The 24,391-nt window shown below is 35.3% G+C and overlaps 1 protein-coding gene across 2 annotated transcripts in view; it reads left to right on the forward strand.

Moving 5' to 3' along the window:
- Positions 1–8,070: 8,070 nt before the first annotated feature.
- Positions 8,071–24,391, forward strand: part of slc6a8 (solute carrier family 6 member 8) — a 43,062-nt gene continuing 26,741 nt past the window's right edge. For both annotated transcript variants that reach the window (XM_051116278.1, XM_051116279.1), the window contains exons 1-2: positions 8,071–9,006; positions 24,230–24,361. In XM_051116278.1, the coding sequence (XP_050972235.1) occupies positions 8,715–9,006; positions 24,230–24,361 (424 nt within the window). In that variant the 5' untranslated portion in view covers positions 8,071–8,714. The remainder of the gene's footprint in view (positions 9,007–24,229; positions 24,362–24,391) is intronic.

Consider the following 24,391-nt stretch of genomic DNA (forward strand, 5'->3'; position numbering starts at 1 on the left):
TTTCTGTCAATATGGGGTGCTGTGTGTAATGAGGAAAAAAAAATTAACTTAAATGATTTTAGCAAACGGCTGCAATATAACAAAGAGTGAAAAATTTAAGGGGGTCTGAATACTTTCCGTACCCACTGTATATATATATTTATTTATTTTTCAGTTTCACACTGACTTATTATTATTATTATTATTATTATTATTATTAGTTGGTTTATTGGGTTTAGTAATTACTAATAAATATATTTCACTATTAAATACATTTTAAATCACGTCTTAAATAACAGAGTCATATTTCATTTTGAAAATGCATTTCATTCTGTTAATGGTCTAGAGTTTATCAATCACTTCAGATTTTCAAAAAAAAATTACATTTTCAAAAGTTAAGGGGGAGTAGAATTTTAAATTGTTTTTGAGATTCTCAATACAATAAAAACATTAATATTGTGAAATAATATTGCGATTTAAAATATTTTTTTCTGTTTTGATATATTTTAACGTGATTTTTTCCTGTGATGCAAAGCTAAATTTTCAGCATCATTACTCCAGTCTTCAGTGTCACATGACCCTTCAGAAATCATTTTTATGGCTTTAAATCATGATTTATGGTTTAAGAAACATTTCTAATTATTATCTATGTAAAACTGTGTTGCCTAATATTTTAAAAATAGTATGTTCTGGATCAAAAGAGTTCACCCTCAGGTCTATATTATTTGGCTATTATAATATTAGCCTAATAAATACCAATGCCATTGCTACCATAAAATATTTGCCTAAAATCCTTTTATATCGTCAGTCCAGGTTTTTTCACCAAATACAGTCATTGTTTATTTTTGCCCAATCATTTTCTACCCTCTTTCTGATCATTAAAATTAAAAAAGCTGTTTTGCTGTTGTCCCTTTAAGATTTTTACATGCAATTGATCTGTTTTTATTGGTGCACCACTGCGTACCTTCGTAGTAAACAATGTTCCCCAGGGCGGCAAGAAAGGCCTGTTTCCTATTATATGTCCCGCTTTAATGTCACACATGCTTAAATCTTTAGTTGGTAATGCTCATTGTGTCATCACTCTTGTAGATTTCACCGTGTTAAAGCAACTTCACTTTAGAACTGAACGTTACATCCAGAGTCCACAGAAAATAGTAGCTCTGGCATTCGAATCGCTTTGGTCTGTTACTGAACAAGATGTTCGTGATCCCAAACAGTCACTGTACAAACATGTTTTTGAATATTAACACAGTGATTCTAAATCTGGCAACTGTGTATGTTCGTAATAAAATGTTCACAAGAACCTGTTTTATTTTTTTATTTTTTTTGATTTACCTGAAAAAAAAAAAAAAAAATCTTTGCCTAGATTTACCTTAATAAAATATATTTTTTAAAAAACAAATATATATATATATATGCCTTATTCAGTTGGTGTTTGGGGGCGGTGGGTTATGTTATATATTATTTACATATTATTATTATTTATTATTATTATTACTATTATTATTATTAGTTGGTTTATTGGGTTTAATAATTACTAATAAATATATTTCACTATTAAATATATTTTAAATCACGTCTTAAATAACAGAGTCATATTTCATTTTGAAAATGCATTCATTCTGTTAATGGTCTAGAGTTTATCAATTACTTCAGATTTTCAAGAAACAAATTACATTTTCAAAAGTTAAGGGGGAGTAGAATTTTAAATTGTTTTTGAGAGTCTCAATACAATAAAAAACATTAATATTGTGAAATAATATTGTGATTTAAAATATTTTTTTCTGTTTTAATGTATTTTAACATGTGATTTATTCCTGGGATGCAAAGCTGAATTTTCAGCGTCATTACTCCAGTCTTCAGTGTCACATGACCCTTCAGAAATCATTCTAATATGCTGATTTATGGTTCAAGAAATATTTCTAATTATTATCAATGTGAAACTGAACTGTGTTGCCTAATATTTTTGTAAAAATAGGGTGTTCTGGATCAAAATAGTTCACCCTCAGGTCTATATTATTTGGCTTTGGTCCCAACTTTTTTTTTTTAATTCAGTATTTTAAGTGAATTTTAATAACATTAGCCTAATAAATGATTTCTCAGAAGACCATATTGTTTGAGCTGGAATTAGCATTAAAGAATAACTCCTCTATTACAGGATCCCATATTATCCCAATCCTTTCTGAATCTGCTGGTGGTTTTCTCTTCTCAGCCAAACCAGCTGTCATCATATTTGCCCTCTCATTATGTACAAATACACACATCTACGGCCTAGCCAGTTATCAATCAACCTGCAATAATGCTGTATGACCAAACAAGGCTCTAATATTGCTACCATGCATCCTGTCAACAAATATGTCAGACAGAAGTTTGTTTTCAATATTTTTAGGGACTATCTGTTTTTTTTGACCAATGGCAGACAGGAGTAGTGTTCAGGAAACCTGTCTGAAATGTCATTTTTTTGCTTTTCTAGTTGGACAGAAAATCAATACACGTCAGAATACATTTAAGAGATACGGAAAACACTCAGTGAAACTAATGTTATGAGTCCAGTTCGAGGTAGGAGATACTATTTACAGGAAATGTAATTACAGAAATGTTTGGAAAGGTCAGATCGAAACTTATAGGAGAAGTGAAAAGTCGTTCTTGTGAAAGTCTGCTAGTAAACAACATCTTACGCTGTAGGATAAATGACCCTCTGTGTGCTATTGAGGGCGTGACGCTACGGCTGTGAATGGTCGTATTGATTTTTGTGCCAGTTCTTATCTGTGGCATACTAAACTTGTGACCTAAACAGGAGCCAGTTGTACCCCCACCTGTTTACATTTATAAACGAACACGATGAACCGCAGCCAATAAAGTGTGCCATGAACAGCAATTGCAAAATGATATGACCTCCATATGCAAATGAATCTCAACTGGAAGTAAATATGACTGATGTTATATGAGTTTTGATAACCTTATTAACTTTGACCTGCATTGTCTCTGACTGAACATGTGAATTGTCAGCAAATCTATCTACACTGGCACTATTTTTGCTTGTCTGGCATGTTGTGACATGTGATTTTCCCAGACATGTCCTGAGAGTTAGTCACACGAAGAAGTCCTATATGGTCATTGCTCCATATACACTACAATTTAAAAGTTTGAGGTTGGTATTTTAATCTTTTGAAAGTGTCTTATGCCCACCAAGAAAATACAGTAAAAACTGTAAAATTGTGAAATATTATTAAAAATCAAAATAACCATTTTCTATTTGAATATATTTTAAAATAGAATTTATTTCTAGTATGCAAGGCTGAATTTTCAGCATCAAAACTCCAGTCTTATGTGTCACATGATCCTTCAGAATCATTCTAATATGCTGATTTTTAGGATTTTTAGATTAATACAAAGTATAAAATTAAGCTTTTATTTGAAATAGAAATCTTCGCTGTCACTTTTGATCATATTAATGCATCCCTAAATAATTAAAGTATTAAAATGTTAAATTATTAAGTATTAAAATGACCCCAAACTTTTGAATTGTAGTGCATAAGGTAAAACGTGTCACGTCTGAATTGTTTGATCATTATTCTGGCCGTATCATACTGCTCTACACTGTTTAATCAGCAAATGTGTCAAAGTCTAAGCTGGTTGAAGGGTGTGGGGGTGATAGTTATGCTCGGGTTATGACTCCACGCAGCTGCTATTTCTAAGGCGCTATAAAAAAGGGCCATAACCTTTGCAAGGCAGCTGCTCTTGAAGTCACGGGGTCTATTCTAAACTAAACTTAGATCGATAGAAACGTGAAAGTGCAGTCGTTGTAGTGTTTGCCTGTGCACCGAGGCCCCAAATCAGGCTGGCTTACTCTGTTCAGCTTTAACAAAGACTTCCACACTTTTTTTTTTTTTTTTTAATCTAAAGAGGGTGTCCAATGTGCAGGCCATATGTTTTGCCACGCAGAACATTTTCTCAAAGAGATCCGAGTGCTTTTGCGGGAACGTTAAGCACAGTTCTGTTGGATCTGTATTGCAGCATTGAAAGTTGAATCTGCTTGAGAAGGAGGCCTGCTAAACAGATCATTTACTTTCAGCTGGTATAAATCCAATCGCTCAGTTTTTCTACTTCAAACTTTCATGTTCAATTATTCAATTACTCACGTCATTTCTTTTCAATTGTGAAATTTACTAACAATTTCTGAGTAAAAGTTGTGCCTGTACACCAACTTTTGAATGCACTGCATGAGCAAGCCTGGACATTATTAACTTTTAATATGAAAATAGAAATGTTTTGTAACTGTACACACTACCGTTTAAAAGTTTGGGGTCAGCCATTTTTTTTTTTTTTTTTTTTTTTTTCTGTTTTTAAAGGAAATTAATATTTTATTCAGCAAGGATGTTTTAAATTGATAAAAAATGAGAGAAAAGACTTACATTGTTAAAAAAGAGTTTCATTTTGAATAAACGCTGTCCTGTTTTTAACTTTTTATTCATTAAAGAATACTAAAAAAGTATTATAGGTCTCCCAAAAAAAAAAAAAGAAAGATTTTTTTTTAAATGATTTCTAAAGGAGCATGTGACACTGAAGAATGGAGTAATGGCTAATAAAAAATTCTGCTTTGCATCACAGAAATAAATTCAATTTGAAAGTATATTTAAATAGAAACACTTTATTTTAAATCATAATAATCTTTCACAATATTGCTGTTTTTTCTGTATTTTTAATCAAATAAATGCAGCCTATAATAATAAATAAATAAATAAATCTTACTGATATTAAACTTTTGCACAGCTGTGTTTGTGTTTTATTTATTTACTTATTTTGTTCAGTTTATTTATTTATCAGTTCAGTGTAACAGTTAAATGCTGAATGCTTCAGTTGCAGATTACATTTAACCATGGTAAATTGTGTTGAGAGTCTTATTTGTGGCTCAAATAAAGCAAAATCTTTAATAAACAGATGAACGTGCTAAAGGATTTGTAGAAAATTATGACTGACAGATACTTTTTGATGTGTGCCAGTTCCTAAACGCAGTTCTGAGTCAATTAATTAACTACATTGAAAACTGTGCAAAAATTGTATCTTTAGGGAACAGTAGCTTGTTACTGGGGTGGTTCCCTTAATGGCACTATTATGATGAACATAATAGTTCATTAATTTATTTTTTATTTATTTATTTTTATCCCTATAAGGTGCATATTAGTGCCTGCTGTGTACCATTTAGGTTTAAAAAGAGTACAATCCCTTTAACAGAATTGTCCCAGCTGTTGGACCCCTAAAGGGACTTTTTTCTTTGAGAGAGGAGAGGGTTTTGAAATTGTTAGATGAACAGAAAAGTACTTAATCAAAGTGGAAGCTTCATATACTGTACAGCCAGCAATTTGTTAGTGTACTTAAATATTGTGCCCAAATAACTGAACAGCCTAGTACAGTAAAACATATTTGAACCAATGGCGGAAGAAGCTAATTTAAAGTTTACAGAGACCGAAGCGGTCTAATTTTCATGCATATGGGGCTTGTGTTTGACCCGACAAGTGAGTCAAAATGAAAACTGTAAATTATACTGATAATCATTGCTTCTTTATTTCACTTCTCCATTTCTTTATGTCCCAGACTAGTTTAGTTTAGTTGCTTACAGTGATGACATGTGAATTAGCAGTACATTAAAGCACTTAAAGCAGAAGCTGTTTAAGGAATATACTGTACAGCCACTTTGATTATATTTCTTTACTTTCCGACATGTTGCTGCAAGCTGTTATTTTGTGTAACACCAATACAAATCTATACATTATGGGTTGCCTAGTGATTTCCTTGAATTGTCTGAGCCTAGGTTGAGTTAATAGCTTTGGGACGCAATGAATGCACTTCAACAAATGTGACGGGTGGCTTCATGCACGGTTAAATCTGTAACAAAAAAACATGGAAAGGAATATAAACACGAAGCATATGTTTGCTTTGCATCGTGAACAGAAAGCTGCATGTTTCCCTATGACCCATATGCCCTGGAGCCAAATTGTTGGCTCAGTTATGAGGAAAAAAAAATAGGATAGTGAATTGTAGTCCCCTGTGACCACAATTCACTCATCGTAGAGATAAGATGTGGGGTTTCCTTGAATCATCACAGGGTTCCTCGAACAGCCATATACAGTTCGCAGAATGTCCCACTGTATTTTGCAACAGTTTTAGGGTTAATATGATCCAGAGATGTTTATTGTATGACTCACTGAAGCTGTGAGTACTTTTCATGTATACATGTGTGGTTTTCTAAGAATTCGGGTTTCAAGAATCCTAAAATCTGTCCAAAAAGTGCTTGTAAAAATTTTAGGGTTATTATAGGACAAATCTAACCTCAGTATAATTTTGCGGTCCCACAAGGACAAACACAGACAAACTACCACTGCACTCAATACCTGCTGTTGACTTGGCAGAATTAGTCTTTACAAAAATTTCCATGGTAGACAGTTTTCACCAAAATAGCAGAGTAGTTTGCTACAGGTGTTGTTACTACTGTTAATCCATCGTAAAATAATATGGATCTCATTCAGACAGCGTTTTAAGAATCTAATTACTAATTAATCATGATGTCTGTGGTTCTGTGTGTATGAAATGTAATTCTCCTTCTGTGTATAAATATTTCTTTTTATTTCTAGTTCACCACTTGCCAGAGTGTCTCAAATCAATGGAAAATCTTCAGCACCACCTCATGTAAGTTAGTAATTTTCCAAACCGGGACAACAGCATCTCCTGTGGTCAAAGGAAGGTTTATGTATTTTGTAATGCAAAAAAGCGAATCACGTGCATCATGACTAATAGTCCTCAGGGCACTACATAATCTGGGGGTATGTTTACTATATACCATACTACACCTACAGACAGCATTCACGCATGTGCTGTACATCCATTTACACTACTACTGCTAGTAACTGTCTTTCTAGTCTCAAAGTTGACAATCCAAAAATTCTGTTTAATTTTTAAAATGTATATTTTTATTTAAAAAATAAAATTATATTTATATAAATGTCTACGGATAAACATTTTTGAGAAAAGGAATGGTAAAAAAGCTTGTATTTATTCATTAATTGTATTAATGTTAATTTATTTATTTTCATTTATTTAGTTTTTTGAAAATCAGTAAGATTTTAATGTTTTTAAAGATGCTCATCAAGGCTGCATTTATTTGATCAAAAGTGCAGAAATAAAATGTAATATCGTGAAATATTATTACGATGTAAAATAACCTATTTCTATTTTAATATACTTTAAAATCGAATTTATTAAAGCTTAAAAAAGCTGAATTTTTTGCATCATTTCTCCAGTCTTCAGTGTCACATGCTCCTTCAGAAATCATTCTGATATGCTGATTTATTATCAGTGCTGGAAACAGTTGTGCTGCTCATGCCTTTTTTTATGGAACCTGTGATACTTGTTTTCACGATTCTCTGATTAAAGCAAAATTACCTGTTTTGTACAGCTAAAAATAGTTTGAAGCAAATGATACAAGGAAGCAAGACCCTTTAAATTTACAAATCGCCCACTCTTTTTTTTTAAATATAATGTAAATAAACACACACACACACAGTGTTTCTGTGAATTGTGGGAACTCTCCATAGACTTCTATTGTTTGTATACTGACAAAACAATGCTCTATCCCTTAACCCAACCCTAAACAAGAAAACCCATTTACCGTTGTTAAACTTTCAGATACACATCATTTTGTATTTTACAGGTTTTTACTATCTCGTGTTTTACTATCCTTGTGGGGACATTTGTTCCCCATATGTATGTATATATACATTTACGTAATTACATATATTTAAAAGCTTAACTGTATAATGAATAAATAGATCAGGTACGTTTTACGTAAGTATTTATGCATGAATTGCGTAACGCATTCAAACTGTGATGAAAATCTTTCCTATCTGATTTCTTCCAGTGAGCTGGAATCGCACTTGCCGCGTAGTATGTAGTATACAGTGTGCAGTGTGGAGCGTACGTGAGCGTTCCATTCCCTGTTTTCCTTAAGCGGGACAGAGGGGGAGGGTTGAGCTCCAAATGACGTTGCCGAGTCCGTTAAAACACCGAGCGGCTTCGCGCATCAGACAGTCCGTCCGCACGCACAGAGCGACAGCAGCAGCCGCCGCATCTCCCGTAGATACCGAATTGCGTCTCATTTATGCATTCTGAGCGTTAAAAACCGACGAGAACGATGGTCTGAAGAGATTTAGGTGATCGATTCGTGAATGTAATTCCATTACATTCATCTGATCAGCGCGCTTTGCTTTTGCCGTCTCCTCAGTCGCCTTCTCTCTGAGAGATTCACGTGCCCATGCGATTCTTCAGACTCACCTTTAAGTGTTTCGTGGATTGTTTTTGAAGGTGCTGTTTCAAATCGGTGTCTTTTTTCTTTTATGATCTCTTGTTTATTTTCCAAACGCGCTTTTTGATCAAACGAACCAATAATACCGTTGCCAGTTTCGCCGAGAGAATCAAACTGCCATCCCTTGTAACCGTTTGACATTGAGGGGAAACGGAAAAATACATTCGTTAAGAATAAAACTGCTGGTTTGATTTAATAAAAGGATAAAGGACCAGATCCTGTGCACCTGAAGAGGAACAAAAGGGACTTCTTGGTTTGAATAAAATAAATTGACTTCATCCAGAAACAATAAGAGGTCAAATATTTGCTTTTGATTGCTGATTTGAGCCCTTCTCGAGTCTTGTGAGGAGGTTCGTTTGCTTTGTTTACACGAGAGATGGAGAAATCCTCTCTGGACGCAGACTGCTGCGCCCTGAACATGGTCCTGGTGGAGGAGAAGAAGGGCCATCTCATTCCCAATGGAAACGCGCATCAAGGCGTCAATGGGACCCTCAACGGCGGGCCCATATCAGCGGCCACCGGAGCCGTAACGGTGGCGGAGAAGCAGGGCTTCCCCGAGCGAGAGACGTGGACCAGACAGATGGACTTCATCATGTCCTGCGTGGGCTTCGCCGTGGGACTCGGGAACGTCTGGCGCTTCCCCTACCTGTGCTACAAAAATGGTGGAGGTAAGACCTCTTGATTACTCTCTGCAACGCATTCAGATCCCTTCAGATGACGTGCGCCCCCTTCCCTCACGCGCTCTCCCCGTGACGTCACTGCACGTTGGAGGACACCTCCTGTGTGTCTCGACCGACTCATTCATTCATTCATTCATTGGCTCACTGACTGAAAATATATATATATGAACGATACTGATTCAGACTATGCATATGTCTGCACAAATTGTTTTATTTCGGCATTTTGACTCTTAGTAGTACCGATTTTTAGATAATCAGTGGTCAGAAAAAAAATTGCACATGCAGATAATACCTTAAAATAGTAAGGTATCAGCTGTGAAGAGTGTTACTTCCTGTTGAAAGTCCAGTGATGTAATAAGTGCTGTTGTGCCAATACTGCCAACGGTAGTCATGATATTAAAGAATCAATTATTGATTAAGACATAAATATTGGTATATGGTATCGGTCTGAATCTGTAAAAATCTGAATGTCACTGCATTAGATAACAAAACTAAGTATCCAAACAAGTGGTGTTTATTTATAACAAATGTGTGTTTGTATACGCATTTTAAGCAAAGTTTTAGTTTTAAATGTGAGTAGTTGTTTTTAAATGCTATAGCTGTAGATACTGTTAAAAGTGGAGATGAATAGACTTAGTAAAGTGAACTCAGTTGTGAGAAAACCTTTATTGTTTCAATCAGATGTCAATGAATTAGATTTTTTGTTTTTTAAAACAGTGATGTGCCGTTTATAAGTATCACTTAAGTGTTCTTATCCAAAGAAGTATCAAAATACTACTTAGTGGCCACTGTGTGATTATACAGTCTATGAATTAAATTATCTGTTTGAATAGGCTCTAATGACCTGTTAAACACTGTTTACATTTGTTAATAATTATTATTAAGCTGCTGTGTTCATCAAATCTATCATTACATAAGTTTCCCATGACATTGCCATAGACAATAAAAGTGCATACTGTACGTGCAGGATCACAGGTTTGTAAGATGATCCACTTCTTTGGGTTTTTTTTCCTTCAAGCTAGGGGGTGTGTCTTAAATCAACACTCATCTACTGCTGCACACTGACATTGCGCATCACCCTTCACACTTGTGCTTCACAGCACTGAATGCAGCTATAAATGGATATTGAAGGAGAAAACAAGCTATATAGAATATGAAAGACTAGTTTGAGCCTTATTGTGCTGAATGCAATGCATAAAAGAAAGCAGACAAGGTCACACATTTCTACACAACCATTAGAGGTCACACATGCCCCTACAAAAATAGCTTAAAGGGAAAATTGAAGGTTTTGTCTTGAAAAAAAAAGTGAAAATATTGTAAAAAAAAAATTTATTATTTTTTTTTAGAGAAAAAAAAATATTAATTAAAAATAATATAAATCATTCTATTATGCTGATTTGCTGCTTAAGAAACATTTTAATTATTATTATTTTTAATATTTAAAACATTTGAGTACATTTTTTCAGGATTCCTTAATGAATAGAAATATCCAAAGTCAGTATAATTGTTTGTTTGTTTGTTTGTTTTTTAAATTTTAAGAAATTATAGAAAGTAATAGTTTTATGCAGCAATGCTTTAAATTGATCAAAAGTGATGATTCAAATACGTAATAATTGTTATATGTTAAATATAATAGTATATAATGTAATATAATGTTACAAAAGATTTATATTTTAGATAAATGCTGTTCTTCTGAACTTTCTGTTCATCAAAGAAACCTGAAAAAATTGACTTGTGTTGTTTTTGACATAATAATAATAATAAATGTTTTTTTGAGCAGGAAATCAGAATATTAGAATGATTTCAAAGGGGTTATGTGACTTTAGTAATGATGCTAAAAATTCAGCTTTGAAATCACAGAAATAAATTACATTTTAAAGGGGTCCTATTATGCCCTTTTTTAAAGTCTTGATTTTGTTTTGGGGGTGTACTAGAACATGCTCTCATGCTTGGTGGTTCGAAAAACGCATTATTTTTCACATAATTTACATTATTACAATACCTTTCTCCCAGCCTGGCACAAACAGCTTGATTAGTTCCGGGTTTAATGAAGGCCAGCCTTCCAAAAAAAAGGAAATGTGTTATGATTGGTTAGCTATCCCAGTGCGTTGCGATTGGCGAACAGCTTAGATGGTGTTTCAGTACTGCCACGCCCCCTGTCAAAGCAGTTAGCGCAAGCTAGATTAATAGTGAATCTTACGTTTTAAATATGGATATTTTTCTTACAAAGAAAAATATCGCTACAGGAGACCCCCGGGAGCCATGTGAGGCACTTTTTATTATGGATGGATGCACTTTATTAGACTTTATTAGACTGTGATTGCATTCGTCTGAAAGAAGGAAGTTATATACACCTAGGATGCATGGAGGGTGAGTAAATAATATGCTACAGTAGTGTTGAGTCCCATCCTCAGTCTGCGACATTGCAGATACATGATAATATCGTGCTAATGTATTTAATTATTTACATACTTAGTTTCATTGCCCGAAACCAGCTCCAGCATAAGGCTAAAAGCAGCCTAACATTATCAAAAAACATCATCACTGATCAGCCTAGACTATTCCAGTGCAAGTTTATGCAAAAAACACTCGCGTTATAAGTGAAGCTATCTACACTGTATGATGAATAAATCTCTTACCACACTGCACAAGTCTGCGGCACGCTACGGCTCCAACGCACAACCGGAGTAGATCGCGGCTTCGGCATGTGTTTCGACCCCCTGTACTGCACACGTCTGTGGCGCGTTACTGCTCTGAAGCAGCCACTCTAGTCAATGCCGCGCTGCAGTTCGTTGAAGCGGCTCTCCATGCTGCATCGCTAAAGTATGGCTAATCGCCCATCTCGTACCTAAACACCCCCCAACAATTCGAATTTCCGTAGGCGGGATTTATTTTAATGATATTCTAATGGACCACGTTGTGACATCATTGCATGCAGAAAACAAACACTGTAGTCCAAAGGAGCTGTTCGTAGTAGTTCTTGGAAAGAGATTTTTTAAAAACGAAATATCTCCCTTTGGAGATTTGTAACTTTGTAGATCTTTTTTATGCCCAAAGATACACACCACATACTGACTAAAATTCAAAAAGTGAAAAAGCATAATAGCACCCCTTTAAAATATATTCAAATAGAAAACAGTTATTTTAAATAGTCAAAATATTTCTTTCTTTCTTTTTTTATTTTGTTGAAAAAAAAGTACTGTTTAAAAACATATATGTATATATAAATGTATATGTAAAATTTGGCAATTATTTTAATTTGCCAACAAAAAAGTGGCTGAAATGCTAAGTATTTGTCTCATTAGGTTTTCGAGTGGCATTTGTAGTCATGGTGCGTCTCTCCTCATTAACTTCACTGATTCTCTCTCTTTTGCTCTATGAGTCATCTTCTGATGACTATAGAATGAGAAGGCCAAGTCTGCGTAACACTTTAGGACCCGCATTAGAAAGAGAGCCATTGTGTTTGCCTGAATGACGAAGCTGTCTCCCCGTGTCCCCGGTGCCCTGGATGCCATCCAGCGTTTGCTGAATGAATAGCCATACGTTAGCAGCAAGGCAGTATGTTAGAGAGTTTTTGTCCTGATGTATGGGGATGAACTAGTGGGATATGATAGAATGTACGTTATATAAAACATGAAATAGATGATGATTATCCAGGCAATGTTAGAGTAGATGTATTAGAGTACAGGACACCTATGGGACTGTTGAAATTTATATTACATAATAATTTATGTAATAGCAGAACCCTCTGTGGATCTTACACTGCCAGTTTCTTTAACTCACCAAGCCTGCATTCAGTTGATCACAAACATATAGCGCAACGCATTGACATATAGAGCAACTGCGCTTCCGGGTTCGAATCGTGACCCGGGGACCTTTGCCGAGCCCGCTCCCCCTTTCCACCAAACACTTTCCTGTCCGTCTCCACTGTCCTGTCACTGGAAAAAGCATGAAAAGGAAAAAAAAAAAAAAAAAACTGAATTTATATCATCATTACTCCAGTCTTCAATGTCACATGATCCTTCAGAAATCATTTGCTGTTCAATTAATATTGGTGCTTAATTATTAATAATGCTACTTAATATTATGTACAAACCTCCATGCATTTTTATAGGATTCTTTGATGAATGTAAAGTTAAATTAACATCATGTATTTTAAATATATATATTTTTAATATTATAAATGTCTCACGTGACCTAATGGTTAAGGAGTCAAGCTTGTAACTGAAAGGTTGCAGGTTTGAGTCCCAGGTCCGGCAGGGATTGAAGGTGGGGAGAGTGAATAACCAGCGCTCTCTCCGTCCTCCATACCACGACTGAGGTGAGTCCCTTGAGCAAGGCACCGAACCCCCAACTGCTCCCCGGGTGCCGCAGCGATAGCAATATGGCTGCCCACTGTGTGTGCGTGTATGTTCACTACTCACTACTGTGTGTGTACCTTTGGATGGGTTAAATTCAGAGCACAAATTCTGAGTATGGGTCACCATACTTGGCCACATGTCACGTCCTTTCCTTTTATCAATATAATGCAGGAGGTTCGGTGCCAAAAGGGGGTGAAAGTGAAAGTGAAAGTAAAAAGCCAGCACGCATATGAAAGCAACATGAATGCTTTCGTGAGCGTCAGCGATTGCACATTCCCAAATCTACCCCGCTCAATGTGATTTCGGCAGCCACTGCCTCCCAGATTTATGTGCCCTGGCGCCAGCTCTGATTTAATGCACCCTTGCTGAATGAAGGTATTCATTTCTTTCCTTTCTTTTTTTTTAAATGGACTTGCCTACTCACTTACTTTTGAATGCTGGTGTATTACAGATTTCGCAAAATATTAAACAGCAAAAAGTTTTTTCAAAATTGATAATTAGAAATGTTTCTTGAGCAGCAAATCAGCATATTAGAATGATTTCCGATGGCTCATGTGACACTGAAGACTGGAGTAATGATGTTGAAAATTCAGCTTTGTGTCAAAGGAATAAATTATATTTTAAAATATATTCAAATAGAAACTTATCAATTTAAATTGTAATAATATTGACAATTTTTCACAATATTTTCTTCTTTTTTTTGTCAAAGATCTTAATTATCCCAATTTTTGGCCATCTCCCACTATCCTTGGGAAAATTCCAATATTGTTTTCCTGTCTTATTCAATTATAGACCGAAAAACATCTCCTCAAGATGTATAACGTTACACTGAATGTGTGAATTGTAGTAGTGATCATTATATCTCTTCTAAAAGCGGTGTTTGTCTTTGGATTCCTGCAGAGAGAAATGTCAAGACTTGATCAATGTTGTGTTAGCACTTGGGTTGCAATTCCTTTCTGTCTTGACAGATTATTTGATTTCATTCTCATCTGGTTATTTAGACAGAAAAGATGTCAGTGTGTTTTGGATCTAAAGTCTCAACCACCTGTGGTAAAGAGGGGGAAAGGTCATGGAAACGACCGCTGGGAACATTTCACGAAGACCATCAATTCCTCCGAAAACAATAAGCGATTCAAATAAGACGTGGCAGCTCAAGAAACATGAGATGCATGAGTGTCCAGTGAGAATTGGCTGACTCTTGGAGCTCTTCTTGCTCAAATAGTTACTCTACCCCCAACAAGGAGCTCTAAGGTAACCGATTTACAGCGTCCCGGTGCAGGTCGCCAAACTCAGCGTGTCGTCTTTGTGTGCAATACTGATAGGCTCCTGAATTGTCTGGCCAAATCAAATCAGGCCTGACGCCTAAAAGGTCCTGCTGGCAGGAGGAGAGTAAATACGGATCAAGTCACACATTGTTGACTTTTTCTGTGTTCATAGGTGAAGTCTGTGAGATACTTGTGATATTTACTTTCCGTACTCTGAGAAGACAAATTTAGCCAGGTCAAATGGTCAAATTTAAACCTGTGGAATTTTTTGTGGGTTTTGTCTTTATTAAAAGGAACAGTTCACATAAAAAAAAAAAAAATATATACACACCCTGACAAAAGTCTTGTCGCCTATCCAAGTTGTAGGAAAAACAAATTTGACTTCTAGTTGATCATTTGGAATCAGAAGTGGCTTATAGATTATTGTAAGGCATCTAGATTACGCTTATTTTACCAAAATAAAATCTTATCATGCCGTGATTTTTAATTATTTAATTAGGACATCTTCAAAGGCTTCAACCAATCACAGATTAGAGCGTCACCTCTGGTAAATACTGTAATTAACACATTCCCAGGTGTGTAGAAGAAGAACCCCAGCACACCCAACCTTCATTTGAAATGCATCCTGACCTGACAGCATGTCAAAGATTCAACCACAGACCAAAGTGCTGACCATCAAGAGCCTGAAGACCAAGCCTCCTGCTGAGGTGGCAGACATCTTTAATGTATCTAAACATCAAGTGGAGAGGATAAGAAAAAGATTTGAGGAAACTGGTGAAGTTCATGACAGGCCCAGGCCAGGCAGACCCCCTAAGACAACTGTTCGAGAGGACCATTTGTTGGTTCGACAGTCCAGGGCCGGCCCTTTTTCAACTGCAGCAGAGCTACATAACAACTGGTCACCAGAAACCCCTGTATCTACAAGAACAGTCTGTCTGAATTCTCTCACACAGTGGTCTCAATGGCCGAATTAGTGCTCAGAAACCAGCATTAAACAGAAGACAACTAAAAAATCGTGTTGCATTTGCCAAGGCCCACAGCTTGCAGGAAGGATGGACTGTGGAAAAGTGGCAGAAGGTTGATTTTTCCGATGAATCATCTATTGAACTGCATCCCAATCGTCGCAAATACTGCAAAAGACCTATTGGAACCTGCATGGACCCAAGATTCACACAGAAAAGAGTCAAGTTCGGTGGAGGAAAAATCATGGTTTGGGGTTACATTCAGTATGGGGGCGTGCAAGAGATCTGCAGAGTGGATGGCAACATCAACAGCCTGAGGTATCAAGACATTCTTGCTGCCCATTACATTCCAAACCACAGGAGAGGGCAAATTCTTCAGCAGGATGGCGCTCCTTCTCATACTTCAGCCTCCACCTCAAAGTTCCTGAAAGCAAAGAAGGTCAAGGTGCTCCAGGATTGGCCAGCCCAGTCACCAGACATGAACATTATTAAGCATGTCTGGGGTAAGATGAAGGAGGAGGCATTGAAGATGAAACCAAAGAATCTTGATGAACTCTGGGAGTCCTGCAAGAATGCTTTCTTTGCCATTCCAGATGACTTTATTAATAAGTTATTTGAGTCATTGCTGAGACATATGGATGCAGTCCTCCAAGCTCATGGGAGTCATACACAATATTAATTCTTTTTCCACTGCACCATGACTTTGTGTTCTGTACTGTACATTATTTCTGTTAAGTGACAAGACTTTTGTCTAAGCAAAGTCTGAACTTTCTGTCCTAATTAAATAATTAAAAATCAAGGCATGATAAGATTTTATTTTGGTAAAATAAGCATAATCTAGAGGCCTTTGCCTTTCATATAAGCCACTTCTGACTCCAAATGATCAACTAGAAGTCAAGTTATTATTTGTTGTTCCTACAAGACTTTTGTCAGGGTGTGTATATTCATGTTTATGTGTTAAAAAAACCTGTATTACTGGTTGCTCGTAAAGTGAAAGTGAAAGGAAAGATTTTACATTTTAGTCCATCCTCACACAAAAATATACACTGTAAAAAATGATTCTAAATTTCAGTCAGGTGGACAAGTTAAATCATGTCCTGTCAACTTGCAGTGTCTCACTACACAATAGGACAAGTTGGAACAACCCCAACTTAAATAGAAATTGAAAACTTAAAATAACATGTTCATATAACAACAAAACATAGGTTCTATCAACTTTCTGTGTAATGCACATGTGCCAGATACTTTACGTCATGATGACATATTTTTTTAACGAAGTTGAGACAGACGCAGATAATTAGTGATTAATTAAGTGATAATTGACCATTATTGAAGCCAACTGATGTTAACAAGCAGAATCACCAAAGGAGAAAATCACAATTTTCAAGTAACCATTATAGTGGTCAGTATTTGCTCTAGTTGGGCTCTTGACACTTACATTTTTAACTTCAGATTTTTTTTGGCTACTGTGACTGTGTTAAAACAGGCAGACAAGCCAAGAGCACAAGTCATCAGGTGGTGATGATTATGTTTTCACATAATAATTTTTTTGACCTGAATCATTGAGCTCATTTAGAGTTTAATCTCTGAGTTACATTTTCTTACTTGCAAATGTAACTTTAGACTCTTAACAAATTCAGTGATTGAAGTCAAATAAAGATTATCTTGAATAATTAATGTCAGCCTTGTGATTCCACAACAAAAGATGCTGTTTTTTTATGCGTTTTTAGCAGAATTTCTTACAAGCTGTTGTGATTTAAAAAAAAAAAAAACTTTCTGTAAAAGTCTCTTTGTTTAGGTGCACACAGACATCAAGAATCAGCCTATGAATCTCAACAATGGTGACAAACGGCATATTCAGATAAACAGATCAACTCTGAACATCACAAAACAGGCTACTAAAAAGTCACATAAAAACAACAAAAACAAAAGAAAATAGTAAGAATAAAAGAAATGACAAAGACAGTTCAGCTCATAATTTATTCATGCCGCAATGCATGATGGGAGGCATGGATGAGTTCTGATTGGCTACAACATGCTCTTTAATTGATACAGTACCTTGGCTCAATTTACTGCAAGTTATTTCAACAACTACATGTAAGTTGAGTGAACTTAACACCTAGTGTTTGCTAAACTTAACTTAAGTCAATGCAACAAAATGACTTGACTAAGTCAAGTTGTGTCAACAAATCATTTTTTATAGTGTAACTTCAGTAGAACTTAAAACAGAGTGAATACGTTGTATGTACTACTTATGTTTTTTTCAGTGTTATTTAATATTGTTTGTATGCTGTTATAGCATTAATATTTTGAATTAGCTTTCATTTTTAGATTTCACTTTGTTTTCACTGTCATTTTAATTTAATATTTAAAATTGTATGTGCTTTTGTCATTTTTATGACTTTTTAATATTTCTATTTAGTTTTAATTTTTTTTTAGCAGTTATTTTAGTTTGTTGTCAAGGCAACATTTCTGTTCTTTAAAAAACATTTTTTTAAGTTTGTTTTTATCTAAGTTAAAAACAATGACTTAATGACTTTATGACTTAATGATTTAATGACTCGAGGGTTATTAAATACTGCATTTCCATTGCAGTCATTTAATATATTGCAGTAATTGCTACAGGAAAGTGCTTCTCTGCGTCCCTCTATTAACTCAAGGTGTTTGTATTAGGAGACTTCTGCAGTTTTTATACAATGTAGCTAAATCGTTCTTGGCCGAATCACTCGTGAGCTAATTGATTTCCTATAGACCTCACAAGAGGCTTCTTCACATCTGCACTGAAGATTTGCTAATTTCCCTAATTCCCTTTAGAGAATTCAGATTCTATTAAAACAGTCAAAAGTTCTTGATGTGAACTAATTAAAGTTAAGAGACCCTTGTTGTGTTAAACTGTATCACTGAAAACTATACTATACTTAAAGGGTCAGTTCACCCAAAAATGAAAATTCTGTCAATAATTACTCACCCTGAGACCCATAATCTTTGGAACACAAATGAAGATATTTTTGATAAAATCTGAGAGCTTTCTGACCCTGTGTAGACAGCAATGGTTCTACGTTCAAGGCCCAGAAAGGTAGTAAGGGCATCGAACGAACCCCTAACAATAGCTATTAAACTTCTGCGTACCGTTACAGTGCATTAATTTAGAGCATGTTACTTGATAACTCTCAGCCTCTACTGTAGGACTTTATGGTAGATGTCATTTGGCAGAGGTCACATTAGCTGCCTTATCTGTTTCTTAATACAGCACTGTTTTCAGTTTAGCGAGCTGTTCACTCTGCGCTATCTGAGGTCACAGATCTTTCACTGAGCTGCTGGGATTGACGCTGTGCCGTCACTAACACATATACAGGATGTATTGTGAGACGCAGTAACAGTCCAGACTTTCTGTTGCCAGGTTACTGGCTGTTTTTGCAGCATTGTGTAGTGGTGCATCAGAGTTAAGAGAGGCCAAGCTGAACAGAACGGTGGCCACATAGTCGGTAGATTTACGATCTCGGCAGTAAAGCCCTCTACCTGTCCTTGAGTGCTGGATCTGCAGTACAGTATCACAGCTGTGCTGAAATATCCCCGTACTCTAGTATTAGCACTGTGACACATTTTAATAACAATCTGGTATTTTTGTGTGAAGCAAGCAGATTGTTTTATCATCCAAGTAATGTCACGTTTTAAGAAACGTGATATCATGTTGCATTTACAGCATATGCATACAGAAAATTATATTTAATAAAAAAAAAAAATATATATATATGTATATACAGTATATCCAAAAAAAATATGCATATATAAAATGTTAAATTAGAAAGAATCGTTTTTCATATATATATATACACACACACATAGCCTAGTAAGTTAGATAATACGTTAAACATGTACCTATATATGTATGTATGTACCTATATATGTATGTGTGTGTGTGTGTATAGTGCATAATTGAGTCAAGAAATTCTATATTTATTTTTATATATTTTTCTCATTTATATGTATACATACACACCATATAAATGAGTCAAGAAGTACAAAAATATATTAAATAATTATTTTTCAATGCATATGCAAACAAGTTTTCCTTATTTGCTTTCATATATGAATATATGTACAGTATATGTATACAGAAATATATAAATATAAATAAGTCAAGAAACTTATGTATATATAATTTTAGGATGAAAATTATTTGCTTTTTATCCAGTTGCATGTGTATTTCTATGAGGCACATCAGCATGGCCATATTTTGTTTAAAGTTAATTTCTGACATTAATAACCCTACATAATGGATTAGTTTAAATTCCCATATTCAAGTTGGATTTTAAAATGATCACTGTTTTAATGTGTCTGCTTCTCAATGGGAAGGCATGAGAAGGCCAGTGGTGCCAGTGTAGCAGGACATGTTGGCGTCTTGCCTGACTGACATCAGTTCCTCGCTCCACGTGGACGGGCGATTAAGAAGAGCGTCTGTTAATCTTTTAATCCCCTTTTTCTGACTGAGGCCTAACCGTGGGTGCTTTAGGGTTCAGTCAATGTGTATTCATATTCTCCATAAATGTATCTTTGTGTGGTTTCAGTGGAAATGTTGTTGCTTTGGAATTGAAATGGTCTAGTGCACTGAAAACAGTTAGTGTACAAAAAAAATCACTCAGAAATTGCTAGTGAATTTCATAGGCAATTACGAAAAACGGCAGGTAACACTGACTTGAACGTGAAATTGTGAAGTAGAAAAACAGTAGAGATCTTTGTTATTTATAGATTTTCTCACATGGTTATGTAAATCAGGAAATGTATTTACCCTGAAGATACCATGATAACGATTTTGCAATTCTGAACCAATTAGGTTTGTTCTAGCAGGTGACAAATAATAAAAATGCAAGGTGTGGCTCATCTTATAGAAAATGTTTTGCGCAATTGTGGTTTTGAGACATTAATCATGTCCACACCTTGAAAGTGCAAGAGAAAGAAGGTTATGTTTGTTCAATTCGTAATACTATTACAGTTTTGCTTTTTGAATGCATGCAGTGCGTGCACATACTTATGTTGGCGACAAGTTAATTTTCTCTTGGTGATACATGAAAACAATGTCTTTGGCTTCTGAACAGACTAAGCCATATGTGTTGACAGAGCGTCCATATCCATCTGTTGTGTAAGGGGGAGGTGTGGGAATCTATATTTATAGCCTCCCCTCATCACCCAAGAACCCAATCAGCTCTGCCTGTGTTTTAATGAAAGAGCTTCTCGTTTGTGCTTCACAGGAAAACGTGAACTGCTCAGCTGGGCTTCACGCTGCGCACTCGCCAAAAAGGGTTCAAGCGATCGCTAACTCCCATTGCACTTTTAGCCCATCCAGAATAGAAAGCTTAGCATATTTTCACCACACCTGAGGTGGCTGTCTAGTCATGAGCTGGTTAATGTTAATGGGATAATGTGCGGTCAGTGTACAGTCATTATCGCAAAATAAACTCTGGGGTTTATTTTGTGATAACGAGCAGCTGACTGAACATTGTTGAGAATTATGTGTCTGCTTAGCAAATAAATAAATAAATGGATATGAAATATTATTTTATTAGCTGCTACGAGGCTGCAAAGAGACTGGACAGCACAGCTATGTTAGAAACATAAGTAGGCAGTCACATTTATAGCATTGCTATGGGCAACGGTCATTATATCAGACATATCTAGACACTGAATGTTATGACTGACCAATCAGAATCATAGAAATTTCCATAGAAAACAATACATTAGTTTGACAGCAGACTAGTTTTATGATACGTATTGCTTTGAATATGATTATTTTATTATTTTAAAAAAGAAATGAATACTTTTATTCAGCAGAGATGCATTGAATTGATCAAAAGTGACAGTAAAGAAATTTGTTACAAAAGTTTTCTGTTTTAAATAAATGTTTTTCAAATGTTTTTTCATTTGAACTTTATATTCACATAATATAATAAATTGCATTTAAAAAAAAAAAAAATATATATATATATATATATATATGTTATTTTGAATTGTAAAAAATATACTACTGTTTTTTATTACATCACAAGAATAAATTACATTTAAAAATATATTAAAATAGAAAACAAATACTTTTAAATTGTATTAATATTTAACAATATTGCTGTTTTTACTGTATTTTTATTAAAGAAAAAATCATAACAAAAACATATTAGTAACATTTTGCAGTTGAGTGAACAAGCAAAAAAAAAAAAATAGGCCCTATGAAATCGGTTTTATTTCTTCCCAAATTCTATTTAATTTTTTTCCAAATTCCATTCTTTCCAATTAAATTTTTCTAGACTCTGTTTTAATGGTTAAAACACAATTTTAATCCAAAAAGCATGTCTAATTAATTGAACTCATGAAACTCGAACGATTACCACCAAACATAAATATATATATATATATATATATATATACATACACACACATACACCAATACTGTGTTTTCCATTAATTTTCCAGATCCTACTTTAATGGTTTCATTAAATTGTAATAATCAAAAGCATCTCTAATTAAAGAATATATATATATATATATATATATATATATATACAATTTTATTTATTTTATTTAATTTTACAAATACTGTGTTGAATGCATTTACATTTTTCTACTAAATAAATTCTAGTATTTTTTTTTTTCTGGTAAATATAATGGTTTTTATAGAATTTTTTATAGAATTATTATTAGTAGTAATATTGTCGTTATATTGAGTAATAACCTTGTCACAGCTTCTTCAAATTCACAAATGCTCATGAAGTGGCTCAGAGCAGTTCTAGAGATTATGTTCATGTGTTCACATAGTCATATAGTAAGACGGCCAAGGCTGAAAACATTGCGAGCGTCACGTGTGCTTCAGTATGTGTCTAGTTAAAGAAAACGCGTGTCTGCGCCATTCATTCACACAGACATGCAGAACATGCAGGATTCATATTATAGTCTTTTGCAACATCACAGACACTAGTGCATATTTGCTTTTGGTGTACTGACCTACTTTTGATTTACAAATTTGGCAAATTCCATGATATTCCATGTTACACAGTAAATTCTGTTTTTATGACTGGATTCTGCCATTCTATCCGTGTTTTCCGCATCGCGGACATCATAGGGCCCTATAAAAATAACATCTTCCAGATGAAAATGCTACATTAAAATGGCTACGTGTTAGAATTACATTTCAGGAAGATGTCAAACGCAACATCTGGAAAGATAAACCACTGTGTATCTCTGCTGTACATACTTCCTTTTTGAATTCTATCAGTAGATACCATTAGCTATGAAACTCCAGCTCTTATACACAGGAACAGAAAGAGCTGAAAAGATTCCTCACTTTTCTGAAAGTCTATAATGAGCGCCTGCTGATACAAAGTCAAATGCTCCACGCTCACGACGTCAGCCACTGCAGTACGCTCAAGCCTGTGTGTGTGAGTCATTCTTGTTCTTATTCCGCTCTAGAGTGTGTACGTGCTCTCGCATTGACCCGCAGTCACATTCTCATGCATCATCTGCTCGCAGAGCATTGCTGTGGTATCCTTTTTTGTTTGCAAATCAGCCCGTCACAAGCCCACATATGCATATTTGCCTTTTTCGCAGAGGAATAGCCTCACGTAGCAGCTATTTGTTATTGCTTCGCAGAACGGTCAGTGCAGCACATTGTGTTCGGCACTTCCTTCTGTAGGCAGTTCATCAAAAGGATTCTTTCTGAGTCACGAGTCCAACAAAAGCTGTTGTTTTCTGAATGGAGAGCGGGCAATGCTCCCAAATAAGACACTTCATTCATATCAGTGTTTTTATATTAACAGCAGGGGTTGTTTTGGTTGTATTTTTCTTAGAGTACCTCGCTTGCATAGGCTTTAGCCGGCTAGCCTGCAGAGATAGCATTACGTAAGCGTGTCACTTTGAATAACGGCATGCCGGTTTTCCACTCTGCCTTTTTTTCCATTGTATCTCTCTTTTTTCGCTGTTGCACGCGGCCATCCTCCCCCGCAGCCCATGAGTGACAGGTGACATCATCAAGACTTTCATTGAGCACGCCAGCACGGTTTTCAGTGCATAATCTGCATCACACCGACGACCAACCCCCTCTCTAAGCTGCTGCTGTGGCTGTCAATCTCAGATCAGTCGAGCGAAGGTTTATTGCTGCCGACGCGTCGGTGTGCTGCCGCACAGACCACATGATGAATGCTAATGCGGTCAGTGGCAGTCAAATCCTAAGTGGCGTGCCAACGTGTGAACACGTTGTGCACAAATAACAGATCATTTCCTTAAAATCAACTTTAAAGATGTGTAAAATCCAATATTCTGTGTTTTTTGGGGTTAATTGGCATTATATACATCATGAGACTTCAGTTTATGTTTCTAGTTATTGTTTTATTGGTTCTTTATGAGACCTTGTGACTAGAATGAAGAGAAAATGTAATTATTTCCATGTTTGACCTTCAAAATTGAGCCTGTTTACTTTAAAACTGATTGATTCGTCAATGCATCTCATTCCAACAGTTATTTGTAATCTTTCATCAAAATTAAACTCTTGAAATGCATCACACTTAACATGGCTTGTGAATATCATTACATGTTGTGTTTAACATCACTCAATGTTTTTCTCTGTTGCTGTGTTTGACAGGAGTATTCCTCATTCCTTATGTGTTGTTCATATTTCTGGGAGGCATTCCGATATTCTTCCTGGAGATTGCACTGGGTCAGTTTATGAAGGCTGGAAGCATCAATGTGTGGAACATTGCACCTCTTTTTAAAGGTTTGCTCTCCATCTTTATGCATTGCATTA

The sequence above is a fragment of the Labeo rohita genome, chromosome 8 (genome assembly GCF_022985175.1).
Source record: "Labeo rohita strain BAU-BD-2019 chromosome 8, IGBB_LRoh.1.0, whole genome shotgun sequence".
In the NCBI taxonomy this organism is placed as follows: Eukaryota; Metazoa; Chordata; class Actinopteri; order Cypriniformes; family Cyprinidae; genus Labeo; species Labeo rohita.